Here is a 15,420-nt window from a genome sequence, read left to right as displayed (position 1 = left end):
CGCGGAAAGAAGCTTAGTAAGGATTCGTGTTCGCCACCACACTCGACGTTCGATCCCCAGAAAGCAACAGTGCGACTACATGGCGGCAGGATAATAACATACATCGACTAACATCCCGGATCAAGATAGACACATTATGTACTATGTACCACAAGATGGCGTCGTCGGTCCGACGCATACAGAGTGAATGGAGGACAGGCAATTTCCCGGAAATGCGCCGAGGCTTTCGCTCGGATACAGCCCCGCGGCCCCCTACCTTCGCGAGCGCGAGAGAGATTTACGCCTTCAGAGATAGAATACATACCATACGGGCGGATGAGGTTGCCTCGTGGCGCAGGACGTCTCTGTTTCCGGCGCATGCTACAGGGACGTAGTAGTGGCATCACCAATGTCTACTGGTATCAGGAGCAATCCTGTTTGCCATTCGCAGCATGACGGCCATGCCGCTCAGTGTAGAGAACTGCTCATAAAACAGTTAGATATCCTTCACAAGGGAGAACTTCTGTAGAGCGAGCCGACCTACCCCGTTCCCGATGAAGACATGCGCTCGCTGCGCGACGAGCATGTCGAGGGCTTGCGAGACGTACTTCTGCTCAGACGTAAGCACGAGATCCCTGCTGCTTGCGACATGAGCCCAGCCATGCCTCGCGCGCAGCGCCGCTTTGAGCTTGGATACCCAAGAAGGCGAGCCATTGGTCATGATGTACGCGTTGGTCAGTCCGCTCCCTGCTGGTGTGCGGCGGATTTCCTCGACGCGTTCGACGATCATGTCGATCTCTGGGAAACAACGGCGAGCATATAGCGCCTTCTTCTCTCGTTCTGAAACGCCTTCCGGTAGATGCCACTGATCCGAAAGTTCTGGGAACGAGTTGAAGCCTGTGAAGCCGATAGAGCGGCGCGCGAGGACGTCGTGGCAGTGACCCTGAAAGTCCCCTCGGCGAATATGCAGGACGAGCAGGCCAGGAATAGGGCTATAGCGCGCGAGACCAAAGACAGACGAGGAAGAGAGTGTGGGTTCGAAAGGAGAGGTGGGTGAGATGACCTCGCGGTTGTTGTCGAAGGCGAGCTCGACAAGCGTCGACCAGCTGAACTCCTTGACGATGGGCGACTGGGAGAAATGGGGCCAAACGTCGAGCAGCCTCCGGGCATCCGCGAACACGCTGAACCACATGAATATGACTACTGGGACTCATCGGGGGAGAGTAGGGAGACTCACTGCTCGTCAAAGAGTTCTGGGGGACTCCTGGCGATCTCCACACATCGGTGCGGTGACATCTTGTCCTTCCAACTCTGCACGAGAGTCTCCGCGGTGGGGTCGACAAGTGCGTCGTTGACTTCATAGCTGCTCATGATGGCGCGGTCTTGGCAGACCTCATAGAAATACTCCGGCGTTACAGCGCGCGGAATCCCCGAGCCGGCGGGGAAGTGACCTCCAGCGATAGGTCCTGATACACCATATTCCAATTCCACATACACGTCAAGGTGAAGTCAAGGTGCACCCACCCTGTATTAGTGCAGTAAGGGGTATCCTTGAGGGTATCGGTTTCAGATTATACAACGAGTAGTCCGACTCTCCGCGGGACCAGGTATAGTTGTCAAATACAAACCTGAAATCGTGATGTCAAGATCCTCCCTACGATATCGTCTGGGCACCCGGCATGGCGGATGCGGGTAAGCACTCACGCTCTATTTGTCCTGTAGGCTAGATACGCGTTCAAAAACAGCTCCTGCATCGCATTGCCCCAACCACACTCTGTTCCGTAATTCGTCGTTAGCTACTCCGGCACAATCCCATCACCGCATACGTAGGCTGTGCAAGGAAGGTAGTTGACTTACTGCTTGCATGATTCGCAATCCACAAGTACCTCCCGTTCCTCCCCTCAGGCGCCGGCAGCAATGGATCGTGTTGTGGTAATTTCAGCTCCGCTTCGTGAAACCTCCTGTACAGTGGTGGCATCGGATAGTTGACGACATAGGTGGCCGCTGGGATGCATGCTGTTACAATGAGTCCGAGAAGCAAGAGAGCAATCCGCAGACGTCTTCGAGAGGCTACAAGATGACATGTTCGCCCGAGTCGAGAGTCGAGAACGCCCTTTTGCTGAGATCCGGAGGTAGAGGGAAGAAGATCGTAGCCAGAGGGAGAGGACCCCCTGCGGTACACAGAGAAAATCTCGCCAAGTCGACGTGGCGGCATCACGGCGAATGGTCAGATGGCGAAACGAAATATAAAGTCAAGCAAATAGGAAGGCGAGAGAGTGCAGCAAGATGTAGGCCAAGTCTTCAGCAGTGACCACCAAGAAACAGGAAGGAGACGGAGACGTCGAGAAAGATGAAGGCTACAATGCAGAGGAGACAGTGGGGCACGTCTAACAAGACATCGCCCGCCCTGATGCATATTGAAATTGCTGGCGTCCAACGACCGTAAGGGTTTCATCAGACTAGTACTGCGGTCGGTCCCAGCCGGGGATTAGCTCGTCTGTCAAAGTCAACAGGCCAAGTCAGCATCTTCTGGACCAGTCGAGGCGGCGAAACTCATACTCACCGGCGAGACGGACGCGATTGTGTGCAGGTCCACCACGCGCAACGTGCTCCGACTCCCAGCTGCAGTCTATAGCCCTCAGAGTACCATTGGGGTCGGATCAGCTAGATTGAGCAGCCTGAAACGATAGCATAGAGTCTAGGCTCCGGCATCGAATAGGTAGTGCGTATAGCACCCATGCCAAGTTATGAGAGACGATGGTCAACTTGTGCAAGCTTTTTATGACGGACGACCTTGATATTCGACGTGGGAAGTAGCCGCGCGCTAAAACGGGTACATATGGGGTGGGTTCCCGGACCAGAAAAACCCTTGCGTCAATTCGTGTCAAGACGTCGTGAGGTAAACTACTACGTTATGCGCGCGTACAGGCATACGCAAAGTATCCAACAACACACTAATGAGGACAAGGGGAGGCGCGCACTGCGAACACGAAAGCAAAAGCGACGAAACGAAACTATTGAACAACACCGTAACCGGAAGAAGATGCAAAGTACTTGAAGGGTAAAGGTGCAAACATGAACGAGACGTAGATGCAGCAATTTGTGGCCAAGGGAACGAAGGGTGCGTGTGGGTGCAAATGAGCCATGAGTGATTGCCAAGGGAGATGAACTTGAGCCAATTGATAACGAATGGAGGGTATGCGCGATGGGGGCGGCAGCAGCGAAAGCACGAAGGAATGAAGGATGATCTAAAGTCACTTGCAATAAGGGTCCGCATATCCACGAGTCCGATATGATGTCTCTTTGATCACCGGCACCTATCAACTCTTCTCGGAAAGATCTTCCAAGAGAGACATATGAGAGACAGAGGTGTACCGTTTTCTAGACGCTCCCGGGCGTCTGGGGGAAACGCAGCTCCGCGAACATGCCGTCGAGGCTAGCGTAGTGGCGGTCCGGGACCCAAGGGGACTGGACTGCGTCCACGCCAGGCATGCGCACGGAGTCGAGGAACGACGTGAAGATGGGCGTGCGCGTCGGCATGAGCGCGCGGGGGTCCTCGAGGGGCGCGATCGGGCGGAGGCGCGAGCCCGGGTTGTACGAGGCCGGCACCGCGGGCGACTTGATCGCGTTCATCGAAGGCGACATCGGCGAGCCCACGAGCCCGAGCGCAAGCAGGCCGTACACGAGGCTGCACATGCGCATCAAACGCGAGTAGTCAGCACGTTGCACGTTGCATAGAGCAGAGGTTTCGTTGGAGATATGGGGTGATGGCGCTAGTACTCACCTAGACTTCTTGCCCGCCCAGGAGTCGAAGGGAGCCATACCGATGTCTGCGGCGTACTGCCTGGCGGCAGCGGACGACACCGGAACCTCTTCGGGCTCGGTCGTCACATCTACTGAGATCGGGGCGCGGGGAGCGCGGCGGGCACGCCTAGAGGCGAACGACCCGGAGCCTACGGGTCTGTCGGGCTTGGGCAGCGCTCGCGCCTGCCGTGTTCTTGGGGACGCTATCGACGGACGCGAGAGACAGTAATGAGACGCAATCTGGGTTTGGCAGAAGTAAGAGACGTACCCAGAACATCGGCAGCAAGGACCTCTGCCGTCATGTCGTCCTCCAAGAGCCTGCTGAGGCTGGCATCGTAGTCATGCGCAGACTTGAGCCAGGAATGGAAGAGAGAGAGGGTCTTGGGGTTAAGGCCTGTGTGCTTGAGGGGGACGTCGATCCCGATGGGGGACATGGACTGGCTCAGACTGGCGAGTTCTTCGGCGATCGTCATCGCGAGCTCGGTAATCGCAGCCTTCTCGAGAGGCGTAGTGGGACAGCGGACGGAAAGCGACGGGCGTGCGGCAGCTGGTGCGGCAGCGGTGACTTCCATAACGTTGCGGGTGGCGAGCTTGGCGTTCATGACGGCTGGCGTGAAGAATCGTTCGTGCGTTGCTTGGAATTTGCGTTGCGAGAGTGACTGTAAGCTCCTTGAGAACGTAGAATGAAGAAAGTAAAAGGTGAAGAAGGAGCTATACAATCGACCTGCGATGTGCGAAGGAAAAAGGTTGGCCACAGGAATGAAAGTGGGAGGGAACCGGGGAAGCGGAGAGACAGGCGGGCGGGTACTTGAAGGATGCGGCCTGTCTGTCGGCGTCGTGTGGTCGCCTCGCATTGCTCACCATCTCGGCGGAGCTCTATCCCGGCAACAGGATGATGGCCCGAGTCGTCATGCAGAGGTGGGCATGTTGATCGCACATCGCCACCCGTGATCAGTAGCGACGGAGTCTATCATTGGTGAAGCTATCATACTCCCATCTACACTCACCGTCTTCATGCGGATATCTAAGGAAGCTATATGTATCAGGGAGACAGCTCGAGAACATCTCGAGTGCACTAGAACGTGAGTTTGCCATGGGGAGAGCACAAGAGGCGGAAGACGCGTAGTTGGTAGCTGCAGGCGACTGAGGCAGGACAAGCGATGAATGCACCGCTTTCGACCACGTGGGCGCCTTCCCCACCCGTTTATGCCTCCTATTACAGTAGCTACTATGACGACCCTGCTGTCGCCTGCACAGTCCCTCAGTTCAGCACTACCACTCAACAATTTCCTTGGAAGGTCGCCTTACAAGTTTGATTCCGAACACAACCCGTCGCTTGCCCGGTGGGGTTGAACGCACATCCATCATGATGTTTACTCCGCGCCCAGCGACTCATGTACCCTCCCACCAGACCCACAGAACCGATCCAATCGCATGCAAATGCCAAGGCCGCGGCCCGCGTCAGGGTCCGCCCATCCCCCTGCGCCACAACAGCAGATGCCACCGGCATATCCCGCATATGCATCTCCGAATTCTCCTAGCGCTGCCTGGAATCGTCCGAGCAGCCAAGTGTGCGGTGATATGTTGATGCTAGCTTCCGCCGTGGTCCCTTCCTCGATGCCTCGAGGTGAGTTTGAAGTCGGAGCTGCTTCGTGGACTATGGTCCCATGCGTCCTGGAGGGGCGATCCTTGGATCTTGATCATGAGGTAATGCGAGGCGGTACGCGTGACAGAACGAATTCACGGAAAACGCGGGCGACCAAACGTCCCGCTCGTGAACTTGAACGGCGTTACTCACCGTCGATCGGGCGGTGGCAATCTCTCCGCAATTCGTGTCTTCGCGCGCCGCTTGTAGGTGGTGGTGTTGTTGTACGCGTTCTAACAGAGCTCTTGTGGGATGGAGAGTGCACAGCTTGAAATCGAAATGATGTACTCGAGGAGGTCTCGAGAGTGAATGATCGAGGTCATCCACGGTGAGAAATATCTGTCGACGAGCACACGAGAGCCTGATCGTAGGTGCATAGTTGGATATGTAAGTATGACGTTCATAGGAACTTCTGAAGATGTCGACATTCCGGATCCTCCCAGCTGAGGTGGTGGACTTGATGAGCAACGGCCGACAGGCAATCTGCGCAGCCTGTCAGCTCTGTGATCTGGGCCTGGGGGTGTTAATGAACTGACCGCAGGTACAGCAGGTACGCACGTGCTCAGCCTCGTTTCGCCTCCTCCTTGCAGATCAACGCAGTTACCCGTTTACCCGACCTTGTTTCCCGGTCCCCCTCTCATGGCGTTTGATGCGCTGGAGAAGATAAGCATCGTGCATCTGGTCGTCAGGAGTGCCTCGAAGGTTGAGCTTGGGCTGTGAAAGATCTACCGGCTGTACACGTCCATAATATGTATGATGGGGACGGTGGACCCTGTAGCAACCGGAAGATGATTGCATCCATTCAAGAGCAGGTAGTGAAGTCAAGAAGTCGATGCGGGCGGCGGGCGCAAATGAGCATCGCATGAATATGAAGTGGATGCTTGGGTAGGGCTAGGAATGAAGTCCGTCTCGACATCTCATACATCAAGAGCTATGAGATGGCAGAAACCCAAGCTCAGTCATGGGCGGAGGTGCATGTAATATGAGCTTTATATTTTTGCTTCGAGCCCAACCGCGTGAGCATGGATTAGATTGTGGCTCAACGCATCTGAAATCAATCAGATGTCTTTCAGCTTCATGAAAGAACGTATAACTGTACGGTGAGTGAGGTGAAGGCAAGACGTCTAAGATGGAAAGCACAGTCCGAAAAAGCGTCCCTCATGGACTCCCCAGTTCGCAGCAGGATAGAAGAGAAACAAACGCCCACCATGTACAGCCGAACACCCACTTCTTACTCACGTCGATAGTGTTTGTAGTTTAAGGCCTACCATGAGGCGCGGCCTCGCAGGGCAATAAACGGGATCTAGAAAGAGAAAAGAAACAAACAAACAAACGCCGAAAGCTGGGACGTGACGGTGACGCATTGTCACACCTGACGGTCACCGTGCAGTGACGCCGCCATTGCCGAATCGCGCGCCCCCAACGCAGGCTGCTGCTCTCGACTATTGACGTCGTCCCCGACGCCCTGCTGCTTCGGCATAATATCCTGTTAGACAAGGGTTCTTCTTGAAGGACCTCACGAACGAGCCACTATGGCGAGCCGACCGCTCAACGACGATGAGGTTCTCTCGGAGATGAACAAGATGGTCTGTACATCCCCCATCCTGAGGACCCCATGCAGGAACATTCGCACCATCGTTCAGCGCGGACAGTTGACATGGTCTGATCTGTGTGCGTATTCAGGTGGCGTTCATTAAGCAAGAGGCCCTCGAGAAGGCACGGGAGATCAAGGTGAAGGCGGATGAGGAGTTCGCTATTGAGAAGGTGGGTTGCTACAATTGCGAGACTAGTCGTGAATGCGAGAAACCAGGGCGGATACTGACCGGGAGTGGCTTCGATATAGGCAAAACTTGTTAAGCAGGAGCAGCAGGCCATCGACGCGCTCTACGAGAAGAAGCGCAAGGGCGCCGAGGTCTCGCAGAAGATGTGCGTCCTCATCCACCTCCCAGACCTCCCCATCACTCCCTTGCTGCGTGATGTCGACTGACACGGCGCTCGTCTCACAACTTTTGCAGTGCGCACTCCACGCTCACCAACAAGTCCCGCCTGAAGCTACTCCAGCAACGTGAGGAGCATCTCCAGGACCTGTTCGCGACCGCTCGTGCGGCTATCGACGAGCTCGCAATGGACGAGGGCCGCTACGTCCAGTTCCTCCAAGGGATCATCGTCCAGGGGTTCCTCTCCCAGCTTGAGCCCGAGGTTACCGTGCACGCACGCCCGAAGGACGTCCAGCTCGTCCAGCGGGCGGCGGAGAATGCGGCGCAGCAGTATAACGAGATCAGCGGCAAGACGGTCAAGTCGACCGTCGAGGGCTCGTTGAGTGACGATATGTGAGTAGCTCAGTACATTCTTCCGTCGTTCGTGCACAGCGTAGGCCGCTGACGACTGTGGGGGACAGCGCCGGAGGTGTCAAGCTCGTCAGCGGCAGTCAGCGCATTACGATCGACAACACCCTCGATGAGCGGCTACGGTTACTCGAGGACAGGGTATGTGATTCCGCCCTCAGGTCGCGGCGAGAACATCGAGGCTCATTGCTCATGTTCCTGCATAGATGCTGCCGGAGATCCGGGCGGACCTCTTCGGTCCGAACCCCAACCGCAAGTTCTACACATGAGCGAGCGGCACGATATACCCAAGCCCAGCTTGTGCGGACATTGCATCGAGCACTGAGCCTGCTTGTACATATACTTCCACTAGTGCCCAACCGAATCACACTCATCAAACGTTCACGGCCTCGTGTGTTGGGCTCCTTCAATCATGCGTCCTGGCGCTGACCTAGGTATGTGGCGAGACATGGTTTCGAGAACGCTAGATGAGATGTATGACTGCTTCCCCTAACCTACATCCTTCCTCGTGCGATGTATACATGCTCCCAACCAACCAACGACAGCAGTAAATAGCAATAGTCAAGTCCATTCGTCCTCAGAAGAGCCCGACTAGATCCGCGAATGGGTCCTTCCCCTGCGCCTGCCCGTTCGCCGGTGTCGGCTGGGCCGACTGCTGAACCTGAGGCTGCAGTGGCTGCTGGAACGGCTGTTGCTGGAACTGCTGTTGTTGGAGTTGCTGCTGCTGGAACTGCTGCTGCTGGAACGGCGGCGGTTGCACCGGCTGCCCAAAGAACCCAGGCGCAGACGACTGCGAGTACTGCGGCTGTTGCGCGGGACTCTGCGGCTGCAGCTGTGGCGTCCCCAACCGGATCGAGCCCAGCGGCGCCCCCGATGAGGGAGACGTGGTCCCTGCGCGCTGGGGGAGGTTGCCCGGGGGGCCGTTCGCACCCATGGGGGACGGCGCCTGGAAAGCTGGTGTGACTGGCTGGCTTGAGAACACCGTGCCGCCTAAGCCTACGCCGAAGCCCGTCCCGACCCCCAGCCCTGCGCTCATCGGCACCCCGTAACCCTGACTCCTGTTGAAGCCAGAGCCGGCGAGGCCGGGGTACCCAGGTGGAAGGGCGGTCTGGGGTTGCGCCTGGGGGGCCGCGGGGCTTGCGCCGAAGAGGTCCGCGAGGTCGTTGATGCCCCCGCCACCAGCTGCCCCACCCGCATTCGACGATGGTGCTGGGGCATCGTCGAGGTCAATGAGGGAGACGCCTTGGGCGCCGTTGGAGAGCTCTGCGGGGATAGGGTTGGCGGCGGCGGAGAAGTCGCCCTTCTTGTAGGACTCGTAGCGGTTGAGGACGGTGTTGATCTGGTCGTTTATCTGGAGGTAGGTGTCGAGGGACTCGGGGTCGTCTTCTTCGGCGTTGGATATCCACTTCTGGATCTTTGGTCGGGCGTCGCGGAGTATTGACGCGACTTGCTACAAACATGGGCGCGGTTGGTAAATCCGGGCGTCCGGTACTAATGATGAACGGGCCGGGACTCACATCGTACACGTCTCCTTGCACAAACTTCTCTCCTCTCGTGGTATCGACGTTGTCTAGGATCTCGTTAAGCAAGATGACTTTGCTCTCGAGCTTGTTCAGCTCCGTGAGAGACTGCGTGCGGTAGTCCGGTTTCGCGTCGGGGTTTGCACCCGCCAAAGTCTTCATGAGCTCCTGCGCGGCAGCGAGATCCCGCGGCGTTCCTCTGCGAATCAGTTCTTGCAGCTTAGCTTGCTGCGCTTCCCGATCTTCCGCCTCAAGCTCTTCCGCGGATTTAAGATTCTGTACCTGTACGACATGTCGTGTCAGCGTCACGTCCGCCATCGTTCCATTGGAACGTCCGCGGGACTGATGGCTCATGAGCGCGACGAAGACTCACCGACGAGGACGGCGCCGAGGAGGCCTGCTGCCTGCCCGCGTCCCGGAAACGATAACCCTTGAAGGTGAGAAGCCGGTGCATATCCCGGATGTTCGCAAAATCGTCCTTCCATCGCGACTCCACGCAAATGCCCTCCTTCCAGCTGTGGATGAGATCGAGGATCTTCTGCATGACCGGGCCCGGGAACGGGGGCGGGCGCTCGGGAAAGCGGCGGACGAGCTCGTTCAAAAACTCCTTGGTAGAGATCTGTAGGTGGAAGGGGTATCCGCAGGACTGGACGAGGGTTTCGAGCAGCGCGAGGGCGAGCATGGCGATGTGCGGGTTGCGGTGGTTCACGAGCCGTGCGATGGTCATCGCCGCTTCGCGGGGGCTGCATTTCGGGATAGGCGAATGGCGTGCGGATAAGCTGGGGTGGCTCGATGTATAGGAAGAAGGGGGCGTACGTGTTTGCCTTCTTTTGGTTGATATACTCCGCAACCTCAAGATGGAGGGCGTAGTTGGGCTCGCCCATGGTCGGATTGCACGCCCGAGTGATTAGGACCTCGAGCTGAGAGACGTTCGATGTCCATGCAGATGTGGATGCCGGGAACATTTTGGCAGCAAGTCCGGTTGGTAGCTCCAAGCAGGTATAGCTGAAGCTAGAGGGCCAGGCTGCGGACGGAGAGGGGCACCGCGCAGGGGGCGGTACGAGTCTGAGGCCGACTCTCGAGGACCGACCGGCGCTCGGTGACGCTTCGCGTGGGCGTCGACGGCAGCAGAACGCGCGTACTGGCGCTCATCGACGTGTTCCGTTCTTTTCACCTTCAACTTCTCAAATGCGAGCGCAGGAAGATGTGGTCTAGCACCTTGGCTCACTTGCAACAGTATTCCTCCAATCACCAACCTACCTACTGACACTGGCAAATTCCCCATAACAGTTTGAGGTATGTTTTGAAATGCAATGCGTTCGCCGCTGTTTATAATCTATATAATTCAAGCTCCTGCTCTGTATGTGCTATAGATTTAGCCAATGGCACCTTAATATGCCAGCATGCTCGTGAGGAATATAACCCTCGCCGAACTTCTACAGTTTTCGCGTAAAGCCCTGTAATATGATTGTGACAGTCGTTCTTGCATGTTGACCACCCTCATTGATCGGTCTTCCCTTAGCTCTTGTCCATATATCTGTCGGAAGCCGTGAACCATGAGCAGCAGAAGTGGCTCTCTGGCGGGTCGCCACATCAATGTTCACCGCTTGTGATACTTCGGACAGACGTGGTCCCGGCAGACGGTATGTCTCGACCTTCTATAGGCCGCCGCCACGGGTGTGAACAAGCAAATCCATGACGTGTCTCTAGTTTCCCAACGGCTCCGTGGCACGCACTGTTCCGTTCGCCACATTGCTCGAGTAATCTCAGTTTCTCTACCATTCTGACGTCGTCGCTTCCAAGCCGTCCTCTCGAGCGTGAATTTTTTTCTTTCCCTACATGACGCCACCACTTTATGGGACCTTGGCTTTCGCATTGTGACGCTGGGGTCAAAGAAGGCCCAGGTGGCCATTATCCGCAAGATCTTGACGTTCATGGATCATGAACCAGGAGATTTCGACACTTTACAATCCTCAAAAACGTGCGTATTGTATTATCAGGCTCAGCCACGAGCCAATAGACACACAACTCAATCGTTCACAGTGAGGAACAATCGCTACGCAGATTGGCCCAGGACGGGGTGCGACGATGTTTGTCCGTAGTGGTCAAACAGGAATCATGTTTCTTTGACTTTGAGTGCCTGGAAGAAGGTATGTGTATGAGCCGCTCTAGGAGTATCCGTGTGGTGTCAATTACTGAGATATCTGTCAGTGTGCTCTTTATGCTCACACTCGGCCTTCTCCCGCGAACGCGCCACCTCCGCGGTGCTCTTACCTCTGCGATCCAAATTTTGTTGCAATTGATCGGCCTACCCGCACTCCCGCCTATCTTCACGAACTACGCCAACTGCTCGCGTCCACGCTGTCTCCTCGCTGTACAGAAAAGACAATGCTTGCAAGCAGGTTGTGTCATGTCGTGACATACGCCAAACCACCATTTTCGGCTCCTCGATGTCGGATCGGGACCACACGTCGAAGACCGGAATCTGCTCTTTTGCGCTGTTTTATACTATGCTGAGCGGCCGTGCATTAGCCCTCAGGCTCGCCCACGTCGAGGTATAAAACCGCCCCATCCTAGACCTCTATCGGCCAACAGCCCGTCATACACAGACACGCTTTCCCTCTACAACCATGCCTGGACTCGTAGAATTCCCCGCTACCTACACCGCCTACGCCTTCCTCGTACCTGGGGGCAAGCTCCAGAAAATAACCGTTCCGTGGAAATTTCCCAAGGCCGGCGAAATCGTCGTCAAAGTGCTCGCCTGCGGCGTGTGCGGAACGTCAGCACCTCATTCTCTCCTCGCATCTTGCCAGGAGCTGACTCCGTCTGCTGCAGGGACGACATCTGCCCGACTCAAGTCATGCCGGTGCCCCTGCCCCGCGTCCCCGGACATGAGATCGTCGGGGACGTCGTGGCCGTGTCTTGCCAAGAAACGATGTGGAAGGTCGGCCAGCGCGTTGGGGCCGGCTATCATGGCGGCCACTGCTATACTTGCGTCCGCTGTCGGGCAGGCGACTATATGACATGCCAGAACCAATGCATCATCGGCAAGTACCCGAAACTACGTCTCCCCCCTTGTTGTGCTGAAGCGTGGCAACCAGGTGCAAACTGGGATGGAGGCTACGCCGAGTACGTGACCTTGAGGTCGGAAGCCGTAGTCAAAGTCCCCGAGGACATGGACCCTGCTGAAGCGGCGCCCCTTCTGTGCGCAGGTATATCGACGTTCAGTGAGTGGGACGTCGCTGATGCCTGATGTACTGCTCACCGATGCACGCCGCGCAGACGCCCTCCGTAACATGTCAATCTCCCCTCCCGAGTATGTCGCCATACAAGGCATCGGGTACGCACTTCTCGGCCTTCCGCTCTTTGCAGCTCTACGTGACTCATGTTACAATAACAGAGGGCTGGGACATCTCGCCGTCCAGTTCGCCTCAGCGATGGGCTTCAGAACGATCGCGTTATCGTCGGACGGGTCCAAGGAGGAACTCGCTCGCACCCTCGGTGCGGACGAGTTCATCGACAGCTCCAAGGTGGACCAAGCCCAGGCTCTCCAGGAGTTCGGGGGCATGAAAGTCATCATGTCCACGGCGCCGAACGCGAACGTCACCGAGAGCCTCATCGACGGCCTCGCGGTCAACGGCACTTTGCTCGTGCTCGCTGTGGAGCCTGAGCCGATGAAGATATCGCCTTGTGAGTGTTCACAATACCATTGTCTGAAATGCGTCGATCCGAAACGTGCTTTGCAGTGTCGTTGCTCGTGAAGCGCCTCTCCATCCGTGGCTGGCCCGCGGGTTCTCCGAAGGACGCGGAGGACTGTCTCGCCTTCGTTCAGGCAAAGAAGCTCAAGTGCTTGGTGGAACGGTTCCCGCTCCACAAGGCCCATGAAGCTTATGCTCACAGGGAAACCGCCCGTTTCCGGGCCGTCATCATTCCGTAAATCAACAACGATACTCATGCGGTCTGTAAACCGTCCCGACATGTACGCTGAAAACTTCTGAGCCACGGTACCGGCTATGTATCTAGGGGATAACCATAGTTATCAATACCTAATCTACCTTCTTGAACTGCTATACGATCTGAACGCTCCAGTACAGCATCCGGTGCTGTTTCTTCGCTCCGAACACGTTGGGCGTGAACCCATCGGTGAGTTTCGCCCAAACGACGATCTTGTCGACGAACGCCTCTCCTTCGACTTCTATGAATACCTTCTTCCACAAAGCGGGCCACGATGTCTCCGAGTGAGCGTAACGGTCGCTAAGCCGACAGGTCAGTTTGAGATCTGATGGTGGACTGGGTATAATTACCGGCCGAGGTGATCGTCGACTTTGCCTGCGTGCTCCAAGCCATGGTGTCGGCCAAAGACAATGGCACCTGGTGTCCTCTTCAGAAGTAAGGCGAGCCTGATGGCGAGCTGATATTGAGTCTCTTCATTGAAGAGGTGGAACAGCGCCCCGGTGTAGATGTGGGTGAGGTTACCGCGCAGCTGAGATAGATTGTCAACTGATGCTAAGTTAGGAGGGTGCGTCTCTTGGACGACGGCAGTGTGTGCAGCGACATCAGGCAAGTCGAAGATATTGCCCGCGAAGAATCGGATGGGACATCTGTCCCTATCACCGAATAGCTCGTAGCCGAAGTCGAAGTATTCTTGCCGCAGGTCGCATCCGACCACGTTGGACGCGGGATATCCGTCATAGACCAGCTTGCGGAGGTCCGTCCCCACTACAGACATGCGATTAGACTGATGCCAGACTCTGGACCGTTCGCGGTGTGTGCATACTATGACACCCGAGGTCAAGGAAGAGGGTCCGATCGGTTTTGCCGGCCTCGAGAACCGCCGAGTAGATCGGGTTTGCAGCCATCATGAGGTTCACGAAGTGGAAGGCCCGCACGCATGGATATGGGTACTCCTCGCTGATCTAGCTATCAGTCGACTGGCCGGGAGGACCTAGGTTATCGAAAAGAATGCTTACTAGGCCCTATCGTGTATGTGAGCCCATCTGAATGAGTTCGGGAATGACGGAAAACCTACCGCTTCTGAATGTCCAATATCCGCTTCCGTAACTCGTCATCATTGAGAGAGGTAGTGGAGCGAAGGAATGAGCTCTCCGCATCTGATAAAGAAAGTAGCTCTGGGTCGAGGGGCGGTATGAGCTCGGTAGCTACTGGACTCTCTGAATAAACCATCGCTGTCGAGGGCGAGGAGGAAGGACTTCTCTCTCTCTCAGCTAGTACTACTCCTGTTGCGACACATCGTCTCCGGATTAGCAAGCAGATATCGGTGGGAAACTCACGCCTGAGAGGAAAGCTTCCGCTGGAAGCATGAAGAAACTTGTCGCTAGTGTCTCACGATCTTCGAGCCAGACCAGAATCGTCCTCAATGAATATTAGGCTACAAGCATTCGGCAGGTAGCCCGTTAACTTAGCGGAATGACAGCTTGCCTTAACATCTATGTACAGATGTATAAGCTTTGACGGACGTGCCGTAGATGTCAAATTAGTATCAGCTCGGCTATTTGGAGAGAGTCGTGCTATGGTGCAGTTCAATTAGTGGCATCCACTTTTGTACGCAGTTAAGCGCGCGCTTGAGCATCACGTGACTTGGCCTTGGGTCGGTTTTGACCGACTCATGACACCAATAGAGCATGTTGCACATCATTGTGACCTCATAGTTGTTCATTTTATGGGACCTAGTGAAGAACTATTTTCTTTGAAAGCTTTGCAACTATATATCTTGGAAACTCTCCAGGACAACATGCCGAAGGCTCTGTGGCACGGGCGACGGGCGTCTGATACCATTATGTAATAAACGGATTACCTCTTTAGTGTTTAAACGCCCGTGTCACGTGCCGTGGCCTTACTGTCGAAGCCATTTTCGCCAGTTTTGACCCGACCTAAAATCGCGTCTAGGGATCAGTTCCTCTGTTCAAATCCGTGCAATTGACAGATTATGGGAGGGTTTCATGACAGTCTAAGGGACTTATAGGTCGGCGCTTAATTGCGTACAAAAGTGGATGCCTCTAAGTGAACTGCACCATAGCTGAGAATAAGAACACAAGCGCTTACTATCTTGCAGTGCTGAAGTGCTGACGCCGGGATACTACGGCATCGCCGCGATGCGCCGGCGAGC

The 15,420-nt window shown here is 55.9% G+C and overlaps 5 protein-coding genes across 5 annotated transcripts; 1 reads left to right on the top strand and 4 right to left on the bottom strand.

Annotated features, from left to right (window-relative positions):
* Window positions 1–382: 382 nt before the first annotated feature.
* Window positions 383–1,957, bottom strand: DICSQDRAFT_54612 (uncharacterized protein; the record flags this gene model as incomplete). Its single annotated transcript, XM_007363391.1, has 6 exons — window positions 383–460; window positions 524–1,160; window positions 1,217–1,445; window positions 1,504–1,607; window positions 1,684–1,753; window positions 1,837–1,957. 6 exons carry the CDS (start codon window positions 1,955–1,957, stop codon window positions 383–385), a joined length of 1,239 nt encoding a protein of 412 aa, XP_007363453.1.
* An 816-nt stretch (window positions 1,958–2,773) lies between these two features.
* Window positions 2,774–4,881, bottom strand: DICSQDRAFT_134336 (uncharacterized protein). The gene is made up of 3 exons (XM_007363390.1): window positions 4,052–4,881; window positions 3,764–3,986; window positions 2,774–3,667 (listed from the first exon to the last, which is right to left on the bottom strand). The coding sequence occupies exons 1-3, from the start codon at window positions 4,635–4,637 to the stop codon at window positions 3,361–3,363; spliced, it is 1,116 nt and encodes a 371-aa protein (XP_007363452.1). The 5' UTR covers window positions 4,638–4,881; the 3' UTR covers window positions 2,774–3,360.
* Window positions 4,882–6,862: 1,981 nt separating this feature from the next.
* DICSQDRAFT_134335 (VHS-domain-containing protein) lies at window positions 6,863–10,346 on the bottom strand. Its single transcript, XM_007363389.1, has 9 exons — window positions 10,110–10,346; window positions 9,667–10,036; window positions 9,291–9,575; window positions 7,980–9,223; window positions 7,827–7,914; window positions 7,444–7,758; window positions 7,272–7,354; window positions 7,112–7,192; window positions 6,863–7,014 (listed from the first exon to the last, which is right to left on the bottom strand). The coding sequence occupies exons 1-4, from the start codon at window positions 10,256–10,258 to the stop codon at window positions 8,351–8,353; spliced, it is 1,677 nt and encodes a 558-aa protein (XP_007363451.1). The 5' UTR covers window positions 10,259–10,346; the 3' UTR covers window positions 6,863–7,014; window positions 7,112–7,192; window positions 7,272–7,354; window positions 7,444–7,758; window positions 7,827–7,914; window positions 7,980–8,350.
* Window positions 10,347–11,923: 1,577 nt separating this feature from the next.
* Window positions 11,924–13,230, top strand: DICSQDRAFT_145213 (GroES-like protein; the record flags this gene model as incomplete). Its single annotated transcript, XM_007363388.1, has 6 exons — window positions 11,924–12,072; window positions 12,129–12,340; window positions 12,395–12,520; window positions 12,576–12,633; window positions 12,694–12,983; window positions 13,040–13,230. The coding sequence occupies 6 exons, from the start codon at window positions 11,924–11,926 to the stop codon at window positions 13,228–13,230; spliced, it is 1,026 nt and encodes a 341-aa protein (XP_007363450.1).
* Window positions 13,231–13,360: 130 nt separating this feature from the next.
* Window positions 13,361–14,477, bottom strand: DICSQDRAFT_167780 (uncharacterized protein; the record flags this gene model as incomplete). The annotated part of the gene is made up of 5 exons (XM_007363387.1): window positions 13,361–13,547; window positions 13,598–14,012; window positions 14,071–14,204; window positions 14,264–14,269; window positions 14,323–14,477. 5 exons carry the CDS (start codon window positions 14,475–14,477, stop codon window positions 13,361–13,363), a joined length of 897 nt encoding a protein of 298 aa, XP_007363449.1.
* Window positions 14,478–15,420: the final 943 nt, after the last annotated feature.

This window comes from Dichomitus squalens (assembly GCF_000275845.1).
Source record: "Dichomitus squalens LYAD-421 SS1 unplaced genomic scaffold DICSQscaffold_6, whole genome shotgun sequence".
Classification (NCBI taxonomy): domain Eukaryota; kingdom Fungi; phylum Basidiomycota; class Agaricomycetes; order Polyporales; family Polyporaceae; genus Dichomitus; species Dichomitus squalens.
This window is presented reverse-complemented; position numbering and strand designations above follow the sequence as displayed.